This window comes from Rana temporaria, chromosome 3, assembly GCF_905171775.1.
Source record: "Rana temporaria chromosome 3, aRanTem1.1, whole genome shotgun sequence".
Lineage (NCBI taxonomy): Eukaryota > Metazoa > Chordata > Amphibia > Anura > Ranidae > Rana > Rana temporaria.
The window spans coordinates 468,559,706-468,578,994 of record NC_053491.1 but is presented as its reverse complement, the minus strand read 5'-3'; the positions used below and the strand labels follow the sequence as shown (position 1 = coordinate 468,578,994).

General features: G+C 48.6%; 1 protein-coding gene across 2 annotated transcripts; it reads left to right on the top strand.

The window, feature by feature from the left end:
- Positions 1–10,653: 10,653 nt before the first annotated feature.
- Positions 10,654–16,692, top strand: LOC120933615. 2 transcript variants are annotated; one of them, XM_040346916.1, is made up of 3 exons: positions 10,654–11,206; positions 14,828–15,470; positions 16,231–16,692. In XM_040346916.1, the coding sequence occupies exons 1-2, from the start codon at positions 10,705–10,707 to the stop codon at positions 15,421–15,423; spliced, it is 1,098 nt and encodes a 365-aa protein (XP_040202850.1). In that variant the 5' UTR covers positions 10,654–10,704; the 3' UTR covers positions 15,424–15,470; positions 16,231–16,692. The 2 variants fall into 2 exon arrangements, with proteins under 2 accessions (XP_040202850.1, XP_040202849.1); XM_040346915.1 differs by having other exon boundaries at positions 14,828–16,692.
- The last annotated feature ends 2,597 nt before the right edge of the window (positions 16,693–19,289 follow it).

The window sequence follows — 19,289 nt, the reverse complement described above, 5'->3', positions numbered from 1 at the left end:
CTCTATAATGTCGAATCTTTTCTCTCTATAATGTCGAATCTTTTCTCTCTATAATGTCGAATCTTTTCTCTCTATAATGTCGAATCTTTTCTCTCTATAATGTCGAATCTTTTCTCTCTATAATGTCGAATCTTTTCTCTCTATAATGTCGAATCTTTTCTCTCTATAATGTCGAATCTTTTCTCTCTATAATGTCGAATCTTTTCTCTCTATAATGTTGAATCTTTTCTCTCTATAATGTCGAATCTTTTCTCTCTATGTATAATAATCTTGGACTAATAGAGTTAAAGCGGAGGTTCACCCAAAAACACAACTTTGGACCATCCAAACTAGCATACTAGCATCAGCTAAAGTATGCCTTTTTTTATTTTTTATGCGCTGTACTTACGGTTTAATCCGTAAGTTTTGTTTCAGACACCCGCGGGGAATGGGCGTTCCTATGAAGAGTGGAACATGATTGACGGCCGGCTATGGCGCGTCCCACGTTCCGAAAATAGCCGGAGTAGGACTTGGCTCTTCACGGCGCTATACGGCACCTGCGCATCAGACTAGAAGCTGACTGCGCAGGCGCTGTATATGTCGGCGTCCTATTTCGGCTTTTTTCGGAAGGCATGACGCGCCATAGCTGGACGTCAATCAAGTACCCCTCTTCATAGGAACGCCTATTTCCTGGCTGGACTCTGAAACGAAAGTTACGGATTAAACCGTAAGTACAGCTAAAAAAAAAAAAAAAAGGCATACTGTAGCTGCCGCTAGTATGCTCGTTTGTATGGTAGATCAGGGTGAACCCCCGCTTTAAGGTTAGGCACATTCGACCAACGAAAACTAACATAAAAAAATAAAGCATTTGATAATGTTGGATCTTTTGGTTTTCGTATTCTGTGCGTTAGTTTTCGTTTGTTAAAGCTATAACGAAAATACCTGAAATTTGGACGAAAATGCATTCGGACGAAAACGAATGCATATGTCTACATACAAGTGCATGTTACAGCAGACACATATCGGGAAGTTGAACTGTTGGGTCTCCATATTCTTTAATGCCGCGTACACTCGATCGGTTCGTCTGATGAAAACGGTCCTCATCTCACCCATATTTCAATATACTCTACAGGGCAAGGTCCTCATCTCACCCATATTTCAATATGCTGTTCACGTCAAGGTCCTCATCTCACCCATATTTCAATATGCTGTACATGTCAAGGTCCTTATCTCACCCATATTTCAATATACTGTACAAGTCAAGGTCCTCATTTCACCCATATTTCAATATACTGTACACGTCAAGGTCCTCATTTCACCCATATTTCAATATACTGTACACATCAAGGTCCTCATTTCACCCATATGCTGTACACGTCAAGGTCCTCATCTCACCCATATTTCAATATGCTTTACACGTCAAGGTCCTCATCTCACCCATATTTCAATATGCTTTACACGTCAAGGTCCTCATCTCACCCATATTTCAATATGCTTTACACGTCAAGGTCCTCATCTCACCCATATTTCAATATGCTTTACACGTCAAGGTCCTCATCTCACCCATATTTCAATATGCTGTACATGTCAAGGTCCTTATCTCACCCATATTTCAATATACTGTACACATCAAGGTCCTCATCTCACCCATATTTCAATATACTCTACAGGGCAAGGTCCTCATCTCACCCATATTTCAATATACTTTACAGGACAAGGTCCTCATCTCACCCATATTTCAATATACTGTACACATCAAGGTCCTCATCTCACCCATATTTCAATATACTGTACACGTCAAGGTCCTCATCTCACCCATATTTCAATATATTGTACACGTCAAGGTCCCCATCTCACCCATATTTCCATATACTGTACACGTCAAGGTCCTCATCTCACCCATATTTCAATATACTGTACACATTTACTTGTATAAGGTCTTTCCAGTTAGGTTTTTGCAGAACCTTTTCTGCTGTCCATGTCACTTACTCCACTAACACATTTAATTTATAGTAAAGCCCATTAGCTCAGGTTCATCCTCTTACGCCTATCCTATCTATTCCGCATAAGGAACCCATTGCTTGTTGTTCCACTTCTGGACTGGGTCCCGGCAAAGATCACTCCCCCAGATCCAAGCGCCAAACTCCTAAAACACCAATGGTCAATACAGTTATCCACCGCACAACATTTTATCACACATCAATTTCTCTTATCCCTGCTCTTTCCCGGACATCGGTAAATGATTGTCTAATCTTCATTGGGATGTCACAAGCTTACGGGAATCATCATGTCTCATTCCATATATTTTTTCCTCCTTTTTTTAACAACAAGGTTGGTCTTTATTGATGTACAAATAGTACAAGGTACAATACAGATAGAACAAATCGGGGGGAAAAAAAATACACATAGCACATGGGCTAGCAGGAGAGTTACAGCGTGCCATTGATTTGGTCAACAGACATAAGAGCATGAGTAGGGAAGGAGGAGGAGGGGGGGGGCAAGGGGGGAAAGAAGGGGGGGAGGGGTGTTGGCTGGTGCAGATGATGCAAAGAATAATCAGACATATATGGATGGCTGTAGTTTACTTGGATTCATTTGTATTGAAGAGACATACAGCAGAGAGCATGGTGCTCATGTTAGCACAACAGATATAAAAGAACAGCAACCATAGATAACAGGAAAATGCAGTAACAGATAGTTAACACAAGAACATTATGATAGAGTATCTGTGTATAGTGACATCTAGTGGTCATACTACAAATACACAGGGAAATAAACCAAGCAATGTATAACATAGCATGAAACAATGTTCAGTCTCCAACACCCCTTCTCATTGTGAAGTGCTTAATTAGACAAACCGATTCTTCTTGTTAGATCCATATGTCTCTTTGCAGGCAAAGGCTTAGTAAGGATGTCTGCTAACATTTCCTCAGTGGGACAGTATCGTAGATCCATCTGTCCTTGCTCTTGCAAGTCTCTTAAGAAGTGATATCTCACGTCTATGTGTTTGGTTCTCGGGTTTATCCGCTCTGTCTGTGCGAGTGCTATACATCCTTGATTGTCCTCATAGATGGGCGTGGACTCTTTCTGGTTCTGATCTAGATCTTCCAGCAATTGTCTCAACCAGATTACCTCTTGCCCTGCTTGTGATGCGGCCACATATTCTGCTTCGGTGGAGGACAGTGTCACTGTGGACTGTTTTCTGGTGGTCCAGCTGATCAGGCTGTCTTTAAATAGAAACAGATGTCCACTGGTGGATTTCCGATCACTGGGGTCACCTGCCCAGTCTGCATCCACATATCCAGTCAGACCACTCTTCCCTGTTGATGAAAATTTCAGTTTAAAGTCTATTGTTCCCTTCAAATAGCGTATGATCCTTTTTGCTGCGTTCCAGTCCATCTGGGTTGGCTGGGATACTTTTCTGCATAAGAATCCCACTGCTGTAGCTATGTCAGGCCTTGCCACTGTAGCAATGTATAGTAACTTCCCCATTGCCCTTCTGAATTGTGAGTCATTTTGCAAGGGGTTAATTGAGTTGTTTAATTCTTTAAGATAATTTGTCTCCATAGGCGAGTTGACTGGTTTGGCATCATTGAGCCCAAAAGTTTCAATTACTTCCTGTATTTTGTGACTCTGGTTAATAAGAAAACTACCATCTTCTTCTCTTTCTATCTGCATGCCTAGGAAGTGTTTGACATCACCTAGATCTTTTGTTTCAAAGTCCATGTTTAAGACCTCCAGCAGTCTGGAACAATCCCCTTCTTGCTCATAACATACTAACAGATCATCTACATAAATGAGTACAAAGATCCACCTACCATTTAGTTTCTTGGTGTATAGGCAGGGATCGGCCTTGCTCCTCTGAAAGGATTCTCTCAAAAGCGCCTCATTAATCTTCATGTTCCATGCTCTGGCTGCTTGCTTGAGCCCGTAGATCCCCTTCTTAAGTTTACACACCTGTTCTGGCTTTTGTGGGTCTACAAAGCCCTCTGGTTGCTCCATGTAGATGTCTTCTGTTAAGTCACTGTGTAGGAAAGCGGTTTTTACATCAAAGTGCTTTACTAGCATTTGTTTTGTAGTTGCAACTGTGAGTAGAGCTCTGATTGTGGTATGTTTGACGACTGGGGCAAATGTCTCATCGTAGTCTTCTCCATATTTTTGGGAGTATCCTTTGGCTACGAGTCTCGCTTTATATCTCTCAACTGTGCCATCAGTGTTGTACTTGACCTTGAAAGTCCATTTACACCCAATTGCCCTCTTTTCGGCCGGCAGTTGCGTTAGTACCCAAGCCTGCGTGTCCTGTAGTGAGATGATTTCTTCCTCAGCTGCCTTTATCCATCTCTTGGCTTCCCTCTCTGGGAGTTGTGTTATGTCTTTCCAACAAGTGGGTTCTCTTACGCAGGATGTTTCTACTTTGTACGAGAGTCTGTTGGGGGGTTTACCTTTGTTTTCCCTCACTGAGCGTCTTGGTTCAGCGTCATTAGCTGGTTCAGTTTGTTCCAGTCTTTTCTGTGACACAGTATCACTTTCGGGGGTTCGTTCCATAGGAAAGAAAACCTGCTCAGCGTTGTTTGGTTCTTCTGCTCTTGGCATGGCTGGCTCCGTTACTTCATTTCTCGGGTCCTCGATAAATGTTACGCTGCTGCTGATTGTCACTTTATCGGTCTTCGGGTCTATGATTCTGTATCCTTTGGTGTTGTCGGCATAACCAACAAAGACACCTTCAATTGCTCGATTCTGGAGCTTGCTGCGCTTTTCTCCCGGAATGTAAGCAAAAGCTTTGCTTCCAAATACCTTGAGGTGTCCTATGCTTGGTTTTCGACTGTGCCATAGCTCGTATGGAGTTTTGGTTGTTGCCTTGGAGTGTAATCTGTTTTGTAAGTAGGTGGCCGTTTGTGCTGCTTCTCCCCAATATTTTTCAGGGAGTCCAGAATCAGTCAACATGCATCTGATCATTTCAGTCAGGGATCTGTTTTTCCTCTCTGCTACCCCGTTCTGCTCTGGAGTATATGGGACAGTCTTTTGATGTTCTATTCCTAGGTCCCTGAGTGTATTCTCAACTTGAAACCCGGTGTACTCCCCACCATTATCACTTCTGAGTACTAATGGTTTTCTGTGAAATTTATTGCTTACTTTGGTAACATAGTCCTTCAGCTTGTCGAATACTTCTGACTTATTCTTCATTAGGTATGTCACTGTGAACCTTGAGTAGTCGTCTATAAAAGTTAATATGTATTTATTTCCTCCTGGGGTGGTTGTTCTCATAGGCCCGCATACATCTGTGTGTATTAGGTCGATCGGTCTTGTTGCTCTGCTTTCACTTGCCTTTGGTGGGGTTACTCTGGTGGCTTTGGCCTTGATGCAGCATTCACACCTTAGCGTGTTTGGGCAGCCTGTTAACTTGAAGCCTTTCGTTAAATCCCGTCTGGCCAGCTCCTGTATGCTGTCGGGGTGCCTGTGGCCCAGACGTCTGTGCCATAAATGAATACAGTTCTTGTGTTTATGTGTGCAGAGCTTTGTTTCTTGCTCAACAACATCAAGTTCATAAAGGTGCTTGCCCGCTTTAGCTGTTGCTATCACTCTTTCCCCATCTTGGATAGTGCATTGGTCACCTTTAAACGTTGTGGTTAGTCCTTTGCTTGCCAGTCGCCTGACTGATATAAGGCCGCCATTGAGTCCGGGAACATACAATACATCCGTCATTGGTATTTTTAACACTTGTCCATTCTCATTTTTACAAGTGACTATTCCATATCCTGTTCCTTCAGCAGTTGTGCAACTCCCGTCTGCAAGATATATGGCTTCTTTCTTGTCTGGATTGAGCTCTACAAAGAATTCTCTGTCGTTAGTCATGTGACTTGTTGCTCCAGAATCTATATACCATTTATGGTTGGTGACGGCATCTGTCACTTTAAAAGTTCCGTGCCACGCTGCTTGGTCGTTATTTTTCATCATGGTTATGAGTGCCTGATTGGGATCTTTTTCCCTCTGCTCATTCCTCCACAATGGACAGTCGCGCTTGAAATGCCCGGCCCTGTTACACCGGAAACATAGTTTGGCCTTCCAGTTTGGCATCTTAGTGTCTGTTGCTTTAAGTGCTGCTCCTGTATCGCTCTCTTGCCTGTGAGAAGTTTGCTCCTTTCTGCGCTTGTATTCATCTGAAAGTCGAGATTTCACTAACTGTAATGTGAGTTCTGCTTCAGATCTTGTCTCTAATGCATTAATCAGAGGGTTGTATGACTCTGGCAGGCTGCATAAAAGTATTGCTGTCACATGGTTATCTTTGATCTCCTCTCCGAGGTCCCTGAGTTGTGCAACAATCTCCAGCACGCTTCTTATATGTTCTTGCATATCCCCTTCTGGAGTCATTTTTGACTGATACAGCTTCCTTAGTAAATATAACTTGTTGTTTAAGCTAGAGCTCTCATGTAATCTACGGAGTGCATTCCACATACCTTTGGCAGTATCTTCCCCTTTTATGTGGATAAGCTGTTCATCTTCTACCAGTAGGGCTATTGTAGCTCTTGCCTGTCTGTTTTTCTTATCCCACTCCTGGTTGTCTACATCCGGCCTGTCTGTGGTGAGGACATCCCATGTGTCATCTTTGCTCAGCAACATCTCCATCTTGAACTTCCACATCTGGTAGTTGTCACTATTTAGCTTAGTGATCCCCAGTTTAAGATCCCCGCTGCTAGCCATGATTAATGTACCTTGCTCGTATTCCAAACACCTGGATACCTCAGAGCAGATTTCCTCCGCAGCTTGATCAAAGATGGTGTGCAGGTGAAGACTAGGCCTCTGTTCCGGCTGTCTGATGATTCACGTTGTCTGGGCCCATAACCTTTGTTGGCTGGTGCAGATGATGCAAAGAATAATCAGACATATATGGATGGCTGTAGTTTACTTGGATTCATTTGTATTGAAGAGACATACAGCAGAGAGCATGGTGCTCATGTTAGCACAACAGATATAAAAGAACAGCAACCATAGATAACAGGAAAATGCAGTAACAGATAGTTAACACAAGAACATTATGATAGAGTATCTGTGTATAGTGACATCTAGTGGTCATACTACAAATACACAGGGAAATAAACCAAGCAATGTATAACATAGCATGAAACAATGTTCAGTCTCCAACAAGGGGAAGGGGGGAAAGAAGGGGGAAGAGGGGGGGAAGGGCGGGGAACCCACAGCCAGATCAAAGAAACACAATATAATCCTAGAGTTAAAGGAGTTGTAAAGGAAAACATTTTTTTTCCTAAAATTAATGTCTGCAAGGTAGACAGACAGAATAGTGTAATGATTCTGTTAAAAAACAAGTAAATACCTATTAAATTCCTTCATCTATATCACCTCAGGCGTTCTAGTTTCTGTTCTCTCATTCACTTCCTGGTTTGCGGCGCTCGTTCATGTAAGCACTACATTTCCCAGTATGCATTGCGGCACGCCCAGTAATTCACACCTCCTTGAAGTCTCTAACACGTAGAGAGCGTCCTGCCGCACAGATGTAGTTCCCAGGAGGGGGCGAGCACGTCACTGACCACCGCAGTAAAGCCTCCCTTCACGGTGGTCAGTAACAATCAGACAAGCAGGAAGTGAACAGAACAGAGAAGAAATAGAGAAACTTCTGAGCAAAAATGAGCAATGAGGAAGTGAAAAGAGGAATGTCTGCAGGTAAAGGATGCTTATTATGGAAACATTTTTTTTCCTTTACAACTCCTTTAAAGCGGTGGTTCACCCTAAAAACTACATTTTCTTATTCCACTGCCCCCCCACATTACAATCCGATTAAGGCTCTTATTATTTTTTTCATGCTGTACATACCTTAGTACAGCATATTCACCCGTGCATCCGGGTTGCGAGTCCCACGGGAGTGGGTGTTCCTCACATGCCGGTGATTGACATTTTGCCAAAAAATGAGCTCCCCCCGTCGCGTAAGCCGCGTCACGATTGGCGAAAGGAGCCGAACGGCGATGCGCATGCGCAGTATAGCGCCGACTCGCCGTTCGGCTCCTTTCGCCAAACGTGACGTGGCTTACGCGACGGGGGGGAGCTCGTTTTTGGGCAAAACGTCAATCACCGGCATGTGAGGAACGCCCACTCCCGCGGGACTCGCAACCCGGATGCACGGGTGAATATGCTGTACTAAGGTATGTACAGCATGAAAAAAATAATAAGAGCCTTAATCGGATTGTAATGTGGGGGGGCAGTGGAATAAGAAAATGTAGTTTTTAGGGTGAACCACTGCTTTAAGTAGAGTCAGTCCATGGTCCCCACACTCGCTCAAACTTCATAGAACACCCTCTGTTCATGTACGCCAATTTATACAGAGGCAAGACAGCATTGACTGCATCCAGCCATGCCCCCGCCGTGGGAGGAGCCCTGGACGTCCATTTGAACAAAATCATCTTTTTTGCATAAAAAAATAACAGTGACAACAGCAGTTTGGTATAGCGAGGCCTCTGGTCATCATCCTGTATCCCTAGTAGAGCTAGTTCCGCAGAGGCGGGGATATCTAGGTGGAGACGGACATTAATGCTCTCAAAAGCAGCAGACCAATAGTCTGAGAGTTTGGGACAGGCCCAGAACATGAGGATATATGTACCATCGGCAGGGCCAGATTAAGAACATCATGGGCCTGGTGCTGAGGATTTTGGTGGGCCTTTAATAAATAATAAATAAATATACAAACAATTTTTTGTTATAACAAATTCAATTAAAGAGAGAGAGGGAGGATGAGAAAGAGAGAGGATGAGAGAGGGGTGAGGGGTAAAAGAGGGAGGATGAGAGAGAAAGGGGGGATGAGAGAGAGAGGATGCGCATGAGCATGCGTGGGAATGAAATCACGCAGCCCGGCCAAGGCAAGTGACCGAAGGCACAGAACCCAGAAGAAAGACCAGGTGAAGATGGAAGCGCCCGGGACCCGCCAGACTGATCACAGCGCAGCACTGGAGGGCTCCGTCTGACAATTTAAGTGTACCTACAGGTAAGCCTATAATAAGGCAATGTGCTTCTGACTGCAGCGGTGCATGCTCAGCGGGGATCCTCGGCTAAAGGCCTGGCAGCCGTCGGACCTTGCCGGAAAAAAGGGTCCCGCGCGCATGAGTGGGAGTGACGACATTGCTGCTCCAGCCAATCACAGCGCTGGAGCGGCGATACCCGGAAGACACGCTGAGGCAAGATGACATCTCCCTCGGCGTGGACCAGGTAAGTTCCCCACACCTCGTTCCAAGGTAAGTATTTCATAATGAGCTAGCATGCGGTGCATACTAGCTCATTATGCCTTTTGCCTTTCAGGTAGGTAAAAAAAAAAACTGCTGCGGGTTTACTACCGCTTTAATTCCGAACACAGCTACAACCCCAGTTATAAGAGGGTGTGCACACTTATGCAGCCATTTTAACAGATTTTTTTTATATCCACTGTATATATATATTTTTAAATTGATTAACCCTTCTCACAATTTTTACCTTGCACCTTGCATCACAAAAGTGAAGAACAGCTAGATTTCATATCAGGTTATTATTTCTGTCTGGGTTCCCGTTGGCTTTGCTCACATCCTGTGTGATCTCCCCCATGGGGTCACTGAGTTAAAAACTTGACAGAGGTCTCTTCTTTTTTCAGCTATAAATACTTTAGGTTGAAGCTGGGCTTTAAATGTTTGTCTATCTATTAAAGCTGAACTTCGGGATCAGTAAAACATTGTCTAAATCCATTCATCCTGTGTATTCTTCTTGAATCTTGCTGTGATTTTTGTATTTCTTCCAGATCTGTGCAGTAATTCAGTGTGAGACTTCCTGAAATAAAGACCGGTCACTGCTGCGCTCTCTCTCCTCGTGCGGGGTGACTGGTCTCGTCTCCGCCCCCTCCTGTAGTTTTCTGTAGGCGGCTTGTAGTGGGTGGAGCCTGATGGGCCCCTCCTACAGCTCGGCTCTCTGAACAGGCTATGTACAGCACAGGGAAAATGTCACTACTGTACTAATTTTAGGTAACATCTGGGTGGTATTTGGAGCGTATTCTTTGTGTGTATTGAGAAATAGATTTTAATCACATTTTTAGCATAGAGCTCAGCCAGACAAGTTCGTAGCTGCAATGCAATGGAGGCGGAGGACAGCATGACAGGGTGTAGGGAACTTAGGTGTAGAAAGGGTTAAAGTTAGAGGGGGTGGTTAATAGGATCCTAGAAATTAACTATTGGAGGAGGTGAGGAGAGGGGGAGGAGAGTTCAGTGAGCTAGGTGATGCTGGAGGAGGGGCAGCATCAGTCCGGGGGAAGAAGCAAGGAGAGAAGTCCTGCAGCCTGTCTGTGTATCGGGTCAGCGCTCTGGGTCATCTGTGGAAAAGGCAAGGAAGGGAAGAAAAATGTCAGAGGTAGCCGGGTTGTTAGCGCAGCTTCAAGCTGTTGCGGAGGTCCACGGCGCGGACTGGCTGCAAAGCCAGATCACCGCCACTCTGCGGGGGGTGCAGCAGGCCCCGGTCGGGTCTAGGCCTGCTTCAACGCGCGCGAGGCGGTCGATACCGCCGGAGCGCTTTAGCCCAGATAATACCCCCAGGTCACAGCGTCGGGTGCGGAGTCCCAGTAGGCCCCCGTCGGGCCCCCCCGCCAAGCAATCTCAGTCTGCCACTGCACGGGCGGGGGGCGGGGGGGCGGGAAGCGCGCAGCGCAGGGGAGCCTCTCGGGTGCCCAGGCCTACCTCCCCTGTGTTGGTGCAGGCCCAGATTCACATGGCTGTCCCCGGTGGCGATGTTCCGGTCGGGGGGGCGGCCCGGCGTGGGAAGGACCCTCAGACAGGCGCCGGCCTAGCTCGGTCCACAGGCGGCGGCCTCGCACGCGGTGGGGATGCGTTCAGGGATGCAGATGGAGCGACACCAGGCCAGTCACGTCAGTCGGGAGGTCCCGCCTCCAGGCACCGTTCGGAGTCTGGGAGGGTTGACCGGAGGGGCAGTGGTGCTCAGGCTGCAGCCGCAGTGCTGAGGGATGATCTGATTGAAGAGTTCAGCAGCGATGGAGACGAGAGCCCTCGGGGGGTGGTGGCTCCCATACCTGTCACAACGCCAGCTGTGTCCAGAGGTCGAGGAAGGAGTGAGGAGGTTCGTCAACGACCACACGGGCAGGCGGCGACCGGTTCCAGCAGCAGTGAAGAGGGGGAGCTGCCGGAGGACCCCGCGGAGGATGGACGTTATGGGAACCTGTCGGCTGGAGGACCTTCACGGCCGCGCCGAACCGGTAAGACTACATCTAATGTGGTTGCGGGGGGTAGGGGTGGGGTTAGTGCGCAGGACATTAGTGGGGGGGTGGCGGTGCTTAGTCCCTCAGGGGAGGGGGGTGTGTGGGATGCCTTACGGGAATTGTTACGTAGGCTAGATGGGGGTGCTCCTCAGGTTGCGAGCCCGCTGGGTCCTTGGGTCCCCCCGGTGCCAGTACCCCCCCTCCCGGTTCCTGCCCCCGCCGTTCAGGCGCTGACAGCGGTAGTTGTCCCTCCCCCGGTGCCGGCGAATCCAGGGACAGGCGTGGCAGGGACACAGACGGACAAGGACGGCGTGGGAACGGCGGCGGAACGCAAGGACAAAGACAAGGACAAGGACGGGGACAAGGTGCGGCTGGATGACGCGGCTAGGGGGGAAATTTACATTTGCTTTGAAGGGCCGTTGGGTGCCCATCTTAAGCCAGAGGTGAGGGAGAAAATTCAGAAGGACGAGTTTGTGGAAATATTTTCCCTGCTCCCGTTGGAAAAATTTCACCTCGACCGGGTGAAGCCGGACGAGAGCAAAAAGGATGAGGAAGAAAAACGTCGGTATAGGCTCATTCCGCGGACGTTTACGAATTGGCTACAGGCGTTTGCGATTATGGCTAGCGTGATCGGGGAAAAGGCCCCCGAGAAATGCACGGCCCTATTCTGTTACCTTGATGCCATTCACGAAGCGCATAGGGTATACGGGGGTCTGGCGTGGTTGAGGTATGACGAACAGTTTCGTCAGCGCAGGGCGGTGCGTCCCTCCATCCGCTGGGACCATAAGGACATTAGCCTGTGGATGAGGTTGATGACCTCGACCAGGGCGGCGGGCCAGTCCTTTCCTGGGGGGGCCGGCGGCGCTTCCTCCGCGGGATCGCCGGCCCTCAAAAAGAAAGGGGTGTGCTGGCAGTTCAACGACGGAACCTGTCGTTTTGGAGGATCATGCCGCTTCAAGCACGAGTGCTCAGGGTGTGGTGGGTCGCACGCGTTCAATAGGTGTTTCAAACAGGGGAAGCGGGCCGGAGATGGCGCTGGAAAAGGGAATGACGCCGGTGAGACTGGAAAGGATGCTGCCTTTTCTAAGTAAGTATCCGGACAGGGCGGCGGCGCGTTTGCTAGAGCAGGGGTTCGGGGAGGGTTTCGTGATTCCGAGTTCGTTGGCGGAGGTCCCTCCGGTGGCGGACAATTTGCGGTCAGCTCTGCGACATCCGGGGGTGGTGTCGGCTAAGCTGGCCAAGGAGGTGGCGCTCGGCCGGATGGCCGGCCCGTTTCGGGAACCACCTGTGGGGGGTTTGGTGGTGTCCCCGTTGGGCGTAGTTCCGAAGAAGGAAGTGGGTCAATTTCGGATGATACATCATCTGTCGCACCCAAAAGGGGGGTCGGTCAGCGATGGTATTGATCCGCAGAGTTGTGCGGTTACCTATACATCATTTGATGCGGCGGTGTCTTGGGTTAGAAAGTACGGGAAAGGGGCTTTGATGGCAAAGACGGATGTGGAATCCGCCTTCAGGCTGTTACCGGTGCACCCCACTAGTTTGCGGTTGCTGGGGTGCCACTGGCAAGGGGAGTATTTTGTTGATCGTTGCCTGCCGATGGGTTGTTCCATATCGTGCGCTTTGTTTGAGACGTTTAGCTCGTTCTTTGAATGGGCGGTCAGGGAAGTGGCGGGGGTGAATTCCGTCATCCACTATTTGGATGACTTCCTGTGCATAGGACCCCCGGACTCCCGCTGTTGCGGGGTTCTGTTGGGTACGGTACAGTATTTGGCGGACCGTTTTGGGATCCCCTTGGCCCCCGACAAAACGGAGGGCCCTGCGTCTGAGCTGGTGTTCTTGGGGATCACCATTGACTCGGTGGCGATGGAATGTAGGCTACCAGAGGATAAGGTGTTGGCTTTGAGGAGGGAGGTCAGTGAGGCCCGGGTGAAGCGGAAGATTCGATTGAAGGAGCTCCAATCCTTGTTGGGGAAGTTAAATTTCGCGTGTCGGATTATTCCCATGGGACGCATTTTCAGCCGGAGGCTTTCAGGGGCCACGGCAGGGGTCCGGGTGCCAAACCATTTTGTGCGCCTGACCAATGAACTGAGAGACGATCTGAGGGTTTGGGGAACGTTCCTGGACTCTTTCAATGGTCGTTCAATGTGGCAGACGGGGCCGGTCAGCAACGCCGACCTGGCTCTATTTACCGATGCGGCGGGGTCAGTGGGCTATGGGGCCTATTTCAACGGACGGTGGAGCGCGGAGCCCTGGCCGGAGTCTTGGAGGGCAGCAGGGTTCCTCCGGAACCTGGTGCTGCTGGAGTTGTTCCCCATCGTGGTGGCGATGGAATTGTGGGGGGAGTTCTTCAGGAATAAAAAGGTGCGCTTCAATTGCGACAACATGGGGGTGGTGTGGGCAATCAACAGCATATCGGCATCCTCGCCCCCGGTGATTAGGTTACTGCGGTACTTGGTACTTAAGTGTCTCAAAGTGAATGCCTTGATATATGCGGTGCACATTCCTGGGGTGGATAACAGATTGGCGGATGCTTTATCTCGTTTCCAGTGGGCGGAATTCCGGATCCTGGCGCCAGGGGCAGAGGGGCAGGGGGAACCCTGTCCTCAGAAGTTGTGGGACATTGCACTGGAGTCGCCGCAGGATTGATTCGGCAGTCGATCAGCGAGGGAACGTGGCGAGCTTACTCTAAGGTGTGGCAGGAATGGTCCGCACTGAGGGAGGAGGTAGGAGGGTCGGAAGATCCAGAAGACCTGCAGTCGTTGGTCTTATACTTTGTGTGCTGCAATTACGAGAGGGGAACCTCGGGTGGCGCCATTAGCAAAAAGATGGCGGCATTGGCTTTTTTATTTCAGATGGCGGGCCTCAGGGATTTTACAAAATCCTTTGTGGTGCGCAGGGTGTTAAAGGGATACAGGAAGGGCAGTACTACACGGGATTCCAGGCGTCCGGTGTCGTTCGCGGTCCTGGGTACGGTATTGGGGAATTTGGAAAAGGTTTGCGCATCGCTTTATGAGCAGATACTTTTTCGGGCTGTTTTCGTTCTGGCCTTTTTTGGGGCGTTCAGGGTGGGGGAATTAGTTTCCCCCTCCAAGGTGGTGGGGGGAGGACTACGAATGCAGGACGTTAGGTGCCTGGAGGAATCGGTGGTGATTTGGCTTAGCCGTTCGAAGACGGATCAACTAGGTAGGGGCGTAAAAATAGAGTTGTTCCGGGGGAATTGTCCACTAACGTGCCCGGTTGAGGTGGTAAGGCGGTTTTTGGGCGTTCGCCCACAAGGGGGGGAGGCTCTGTTCATCCATCAAAAAGGGGAATGTTTGTCTCGGTTCCAGTTTACGGCGGTGTTCCGGAAATGTCTGAAGGAGGGGGGTCTAGTCCCGGGAGAATATTCGGCGCATTCGTTTCGAATAGGGGCAGCAACGGAAGCGGCAAGGGGAGGCCTGCCTGCAGATTCTGTAAAGCGGATTGGCAGATGGGAGTCTAATAGATATAAACTGTATGTACGGCCTCATTTGTTGTAAACAATGAGGTATCGGTGGTTGACAATGCTGATGTTAATGTTTTCGGGGGGTTTGTTTTTGGTCCTGCTGGGTATTGTTTTTCTCTTTTATGTCTTTACAGATCCCCAAGGTTGTCTGATTTGGATCCTAGGACATTCATTTGTGTTTTGGGGGGCAAGAAGGGCGGATGTCAAGCCTGGGGGGAGACAGCTGGGGGTGCCCAGGGAGGAAGGAAGGGTACGATGGATAGGGATTAGGGGTCTCATGTGGCAGAAGGTGTTACCCGAGGTTCACAGGGGGGCTAGCTTAGACAGGGCCCCGGACATTTTGGTGATACATGCGGGGGGGAATGATTTGAGCGTCCGGCCGATGCGCCAGGTGATCAAAGACATACAATGGGATATACGCCGACTGCGGGCCTCTTTCCCTGACCTGATCATTGTTTGGTCAGATATTGTGGCTCGCATGGCCTGGAGGGAGGCCAGGTCATTGGAGCGTTTGGATAAGGCCCGGATAAAGGTGAACAGAGAAGTGGGCAGGTTTGTGGTGCAGCAAGGTGGGATAGCGGTTCGCCATTCAGATTTAGAAGTTGAGACTTGGAGGTACCTGAGGGGGGACGGGGTTCATCTCAACCCGATCGGGATCGATCTTTGGGCTCTGGGATTGGAGGAGGGCGTTAGGAGGGCTTTCCTGGTGTGGCGGCGGGCCCAAGTGTGAGGTGGTCCCACTTGTGCCGCGGTGGCGGTGGGTTCCCCTGCCGTTTGGTAGAAATAGACGGTGGTTAGGTAAAAACGGTGGGGGGGCATAGTTACAGGGATGGTGTCTGCCTTGGTGGTCTGGTGTCAGTCTGGACCACCAGGGGAGAAGTGGGTGGGTCTGTGGTCAGCTAGGTCTTCGAGTCGGTAGTCGCGACTGGGGACATGTCGTTAGCTAAGAGGGTACCACAGGCCCAAAAGAGTGATCAGGGGTTGTCAGGGGGACTGACAACCAAGGTATGGTTAAAAGGTTTAACAATTGAGGAATAGGTTAAATATTTAAAGTTGGGTGATATATATATGTATATGATGGTGTATATATATATATATATACAGTTTTTTGTATTTGTTAATAAAGGCCTACCAGGCCATTTTAAATCCAGCAGGTGTCAGTGTGATTATTGGGAAAGGTTTAATGTTAAGGGGTATATGCTTGTATTGGTTGGTGCGGTAAGTTATCCGGCTGCCCTAGTCAAGACAAGTTCGTAGCTGCAATGCAATGGAGGCGGAGGACAGCATGACAGGGTGTAGGGAACTTAGGTGTAGAAAGGGTTAAAGTTAGAGGGGGTGGTTAATAGGATCCTAGAAATTAACTATTGGAGGAGGTGAGGAGAGGGGGAGGAGAGTTCAGTGAGCTAGGTGATGCTGGAGGAGGGGCAGCATCAGTCCGGGGGAAGAAGCAAGGAGAGAAGTCCCACCCTCCCGCCCTAATTATAGGAGTTAGGTGGTTTTGACAGTACAGGATGGCGGTGGGTTCCCCTGCCGTTTGGTAGAAATAGACGGTGGTTAGGTAAAAACGGTGGGGGGGCATAGTTACAGGGATGGTGTCTGCCTTGGTGGTCTGGTGTCAGTCTGGACCACCAGGGGAGAAGTGGGTGGGTCTGTGGTCAGCTAGGTCTTCGAGTCGGTAGTCGCGACTGGGGACATGTCGTTAGCTAAGAGGGTACCACAGGCCCAAAAGAGTGATCAGGGGTTGTCAGGGGGACTGACAACCAAGGTATGGTTAAAAGGTTTAACAATTGAGGAATAGGTTAAATATTTAAAGTTGGGTGATATATATATGTATATGATGGTGTATATATATATATATATACAGTTTTTTGTATTTGTTAATAAAGGCCTACCAGGCCATTTTAAATCCAGCAGGTGTCAGTGTGATTATTGGGAAAGGTTTAATGTTAAGGGGTATATGCTTGTATTGGTTGGTGCGGTAAGTTATCCGGCTGCCCTAGTCATGGTCAATAGTAGCATTGTGTAATGCAGCGCATTCTTTTCTTCAATAATTTGAAACCTAACGAATGTGCTTACTCCATTCTGAACGGTAGTTTTACCAGAACGAGCGCTCCCGTCTCAGAACTTGCTTCTGAGCATGCGCAGGTTTAAAACGTTGTTTTAGCCCACGCACGATCATTTTTTTACAACACAAAAAACGACATTTTCAAAAACGATGTGAAGCCCACACAGGATCATTTTAAATTACGTTTTTTAAAAATGTCATTTTATGTCATGCCAAAAAACGACTGTGTGTACGCGGCATAACTGTGAGGGCTTACAGTGTTGTGGCAACACCAACACCTAGGGCCCAAATTTCTGCAGAGTATATACGGCAGGCCCCTACTTTCAAACATCCAACTTACAAACGACTCCTACTTGCAAACGGAAGGAGACAACAGGAAGTGAGAGTAAATCTACCCCTAGGAAGGAAAATTCTCTTCTGTAAGAGATGTCTCCTGTCCACTGATGCTTTATTACAATCCTTGTTTCACAAAAAAAAAAAAAAAAAAATCATTTGTCATTGGGACAGAAAGTGAATTGCAATCTTCTGAACAGATGCACACAGACAGCAAAACAAATGTTACAGGGGTGATAACCCTTCTCTATGTTTTCAGAAAAGCTTAAAGCGGATCTCCACTCTAAAGTGGAGTCCCGCTGATCGGCACCCTCCCCCCCTCCGGTGTCACATTTGACACCTTTCAGGGGGGAGGGGGGTGCAGATACCTGTCTACAGACAGGTATCTGCACCCACTTCCGGCCCTACGACACGGGCAAAGGACGGGTTTTTCCTCCGCTTCCCGTCGCCCCCCCCCGTTGTATGCTGGGAACACTCGGCTCCCAGCACACAGCGGGAGCCAATCGGCGGGCGCAGCACGACTCGCGCATGCGCCGTAGGGAACCGGGCAGTGAAGCCGGAGCGCTTCACTTCCTGGTTCCCTCACCGTGGATGGAGGGGGGAGCAGCAGGGTGACGAGCGATCGGCTCGTCATCTGCTGCGATCACCGCTGGACTCCAGGACAGGTAAGTGTCCTTATATTAAAAGTCAGCAGCTGCAGTATTTGTACCTGCTGGCTTTTAATATAGTTTTTTAGTGGCACATCCGCTTTAAAAAAAGATTTTATGGCTGAAGCCAGTGCTTTAAGTGGGCCAAAAGAGGTGCCGGTACTCTATTAGGCGCCGGTGCTCCCCCCCCCCCCCCCAATACTGAACATGAAAATACCCTTGGCTGCGTGTGATGGGCACAGTGGCTGCATTTGATGGGCACAGTGGCTGCATTTGATGGGCACAGTGGCTGCATTAGATGGGCACAGTGGCGACAATTGATGGTGGCACAGTGGCTGCGTGTGATGGGCACAGTGGCGACAATTGATGGCACAGTGGCGACAATTGATGGCACAGTGGCAGTGTGAGTTGGCACAGTGGCTGCATGTGATGGCACAGTGGCGACAATTGATGGCACTGTGGCTGCGTGTGTTCGCACAGTGGCTGCATGTGTTCGCACAGTGGCTGCATGTGATGGCACAGTGGCTGCGTTTGGTGGCACAGTGGCGACAATTGATGGCAGAGTGGCGACAATTGATGGCACAGTGGCTGCGTTTGATGGGCACAGTGGCTGCGTTTGGTGGCACAGTGAGGCTGCAATTAATGGGGGGTTAACGCACAGGACAGGAGTGACAGGACAGAGGAAAGGGAGCCAGGAGCGCACTCGGCAGCAGTGAGTCGGCTCCGGCGGGGCGGCATACAGTTTCTATTGTGACTGCGCTGCCTGTCTGACACACATTACCGGCCCGCAACTCGACAAGCCCACCGACTGCGTTCCGGTACTGTAAACCCACGTACTGGGCGCATGGAGAGGTGCTGGTACTCTCCAGGGCCATTTTTGGAAGTGGTGGTACTGAGTACCGCCGCGTTCCGGCCCAGTTAAAGCACTGGCTGAAGCTACACTTTAGCCACTTAACCCCTGGACCATATTGCTGGTCAAAGACCAGAGCACTTTTTGCGATTCGGCACTGCGTCGCTTTAACTGACAATTGCGCGGTCGTGCGAAGTGGCTCCCAAACAAAATTGGCGTCCTTTTCCCCCACAAATAGAGCTTTCTTTTGGTGGTATTTGATCACCTCTGCGGTTTTTAGTTTCTGCGCTATAAACAAAAATAGAGCGACAATTTTGAAAAAAATGAATATTTTTTACTTTTTGCTATAATAAATATCTCCCAAAAATATATAAAAAAACATGTTTTTTCCTCAGTTTAGGCCCATACGTATTCTTCTACATATTTTTCGTTAAAAAAAATCGCAATAAGCGCCAACCACGGTGGGGCCGATCGGAGGTTTGATTGGTTTGCGCAAAAGTTATAGCGTTTACAAAATAGGGGGTATTTTTATGGCATTTTTATTAATATTTTTTTTTCACTAGTAATGGCGGCGATCAGCGATTTTTTTTTCGGTACTGTGACATTATGGCGGACACTTCGGACACTTTTGACACATTTTTGGGACCATTGGCATTTTTATAGCGATCAGTGCTATAAAAATGCATTGGATTACTATAAAA

Bases quoted from the DNA above. Each gene is read 5' to 3' on its own strand.
- LOC120933615 (XM_040346916.1), top strand. From the start codon at position 10,705: ATGGCTGTCCCCGGTGGCGATGTTCCGGTCGGGGGGGCGGCCCGGCGT. The intron at 11,207-14,827 runs GTAAGACTACAT...ATGTCTTTACAG, and splicing joins TTCACGGCCGCGCCGAACCG to ATCCCCAAGGTTGTCTGATT.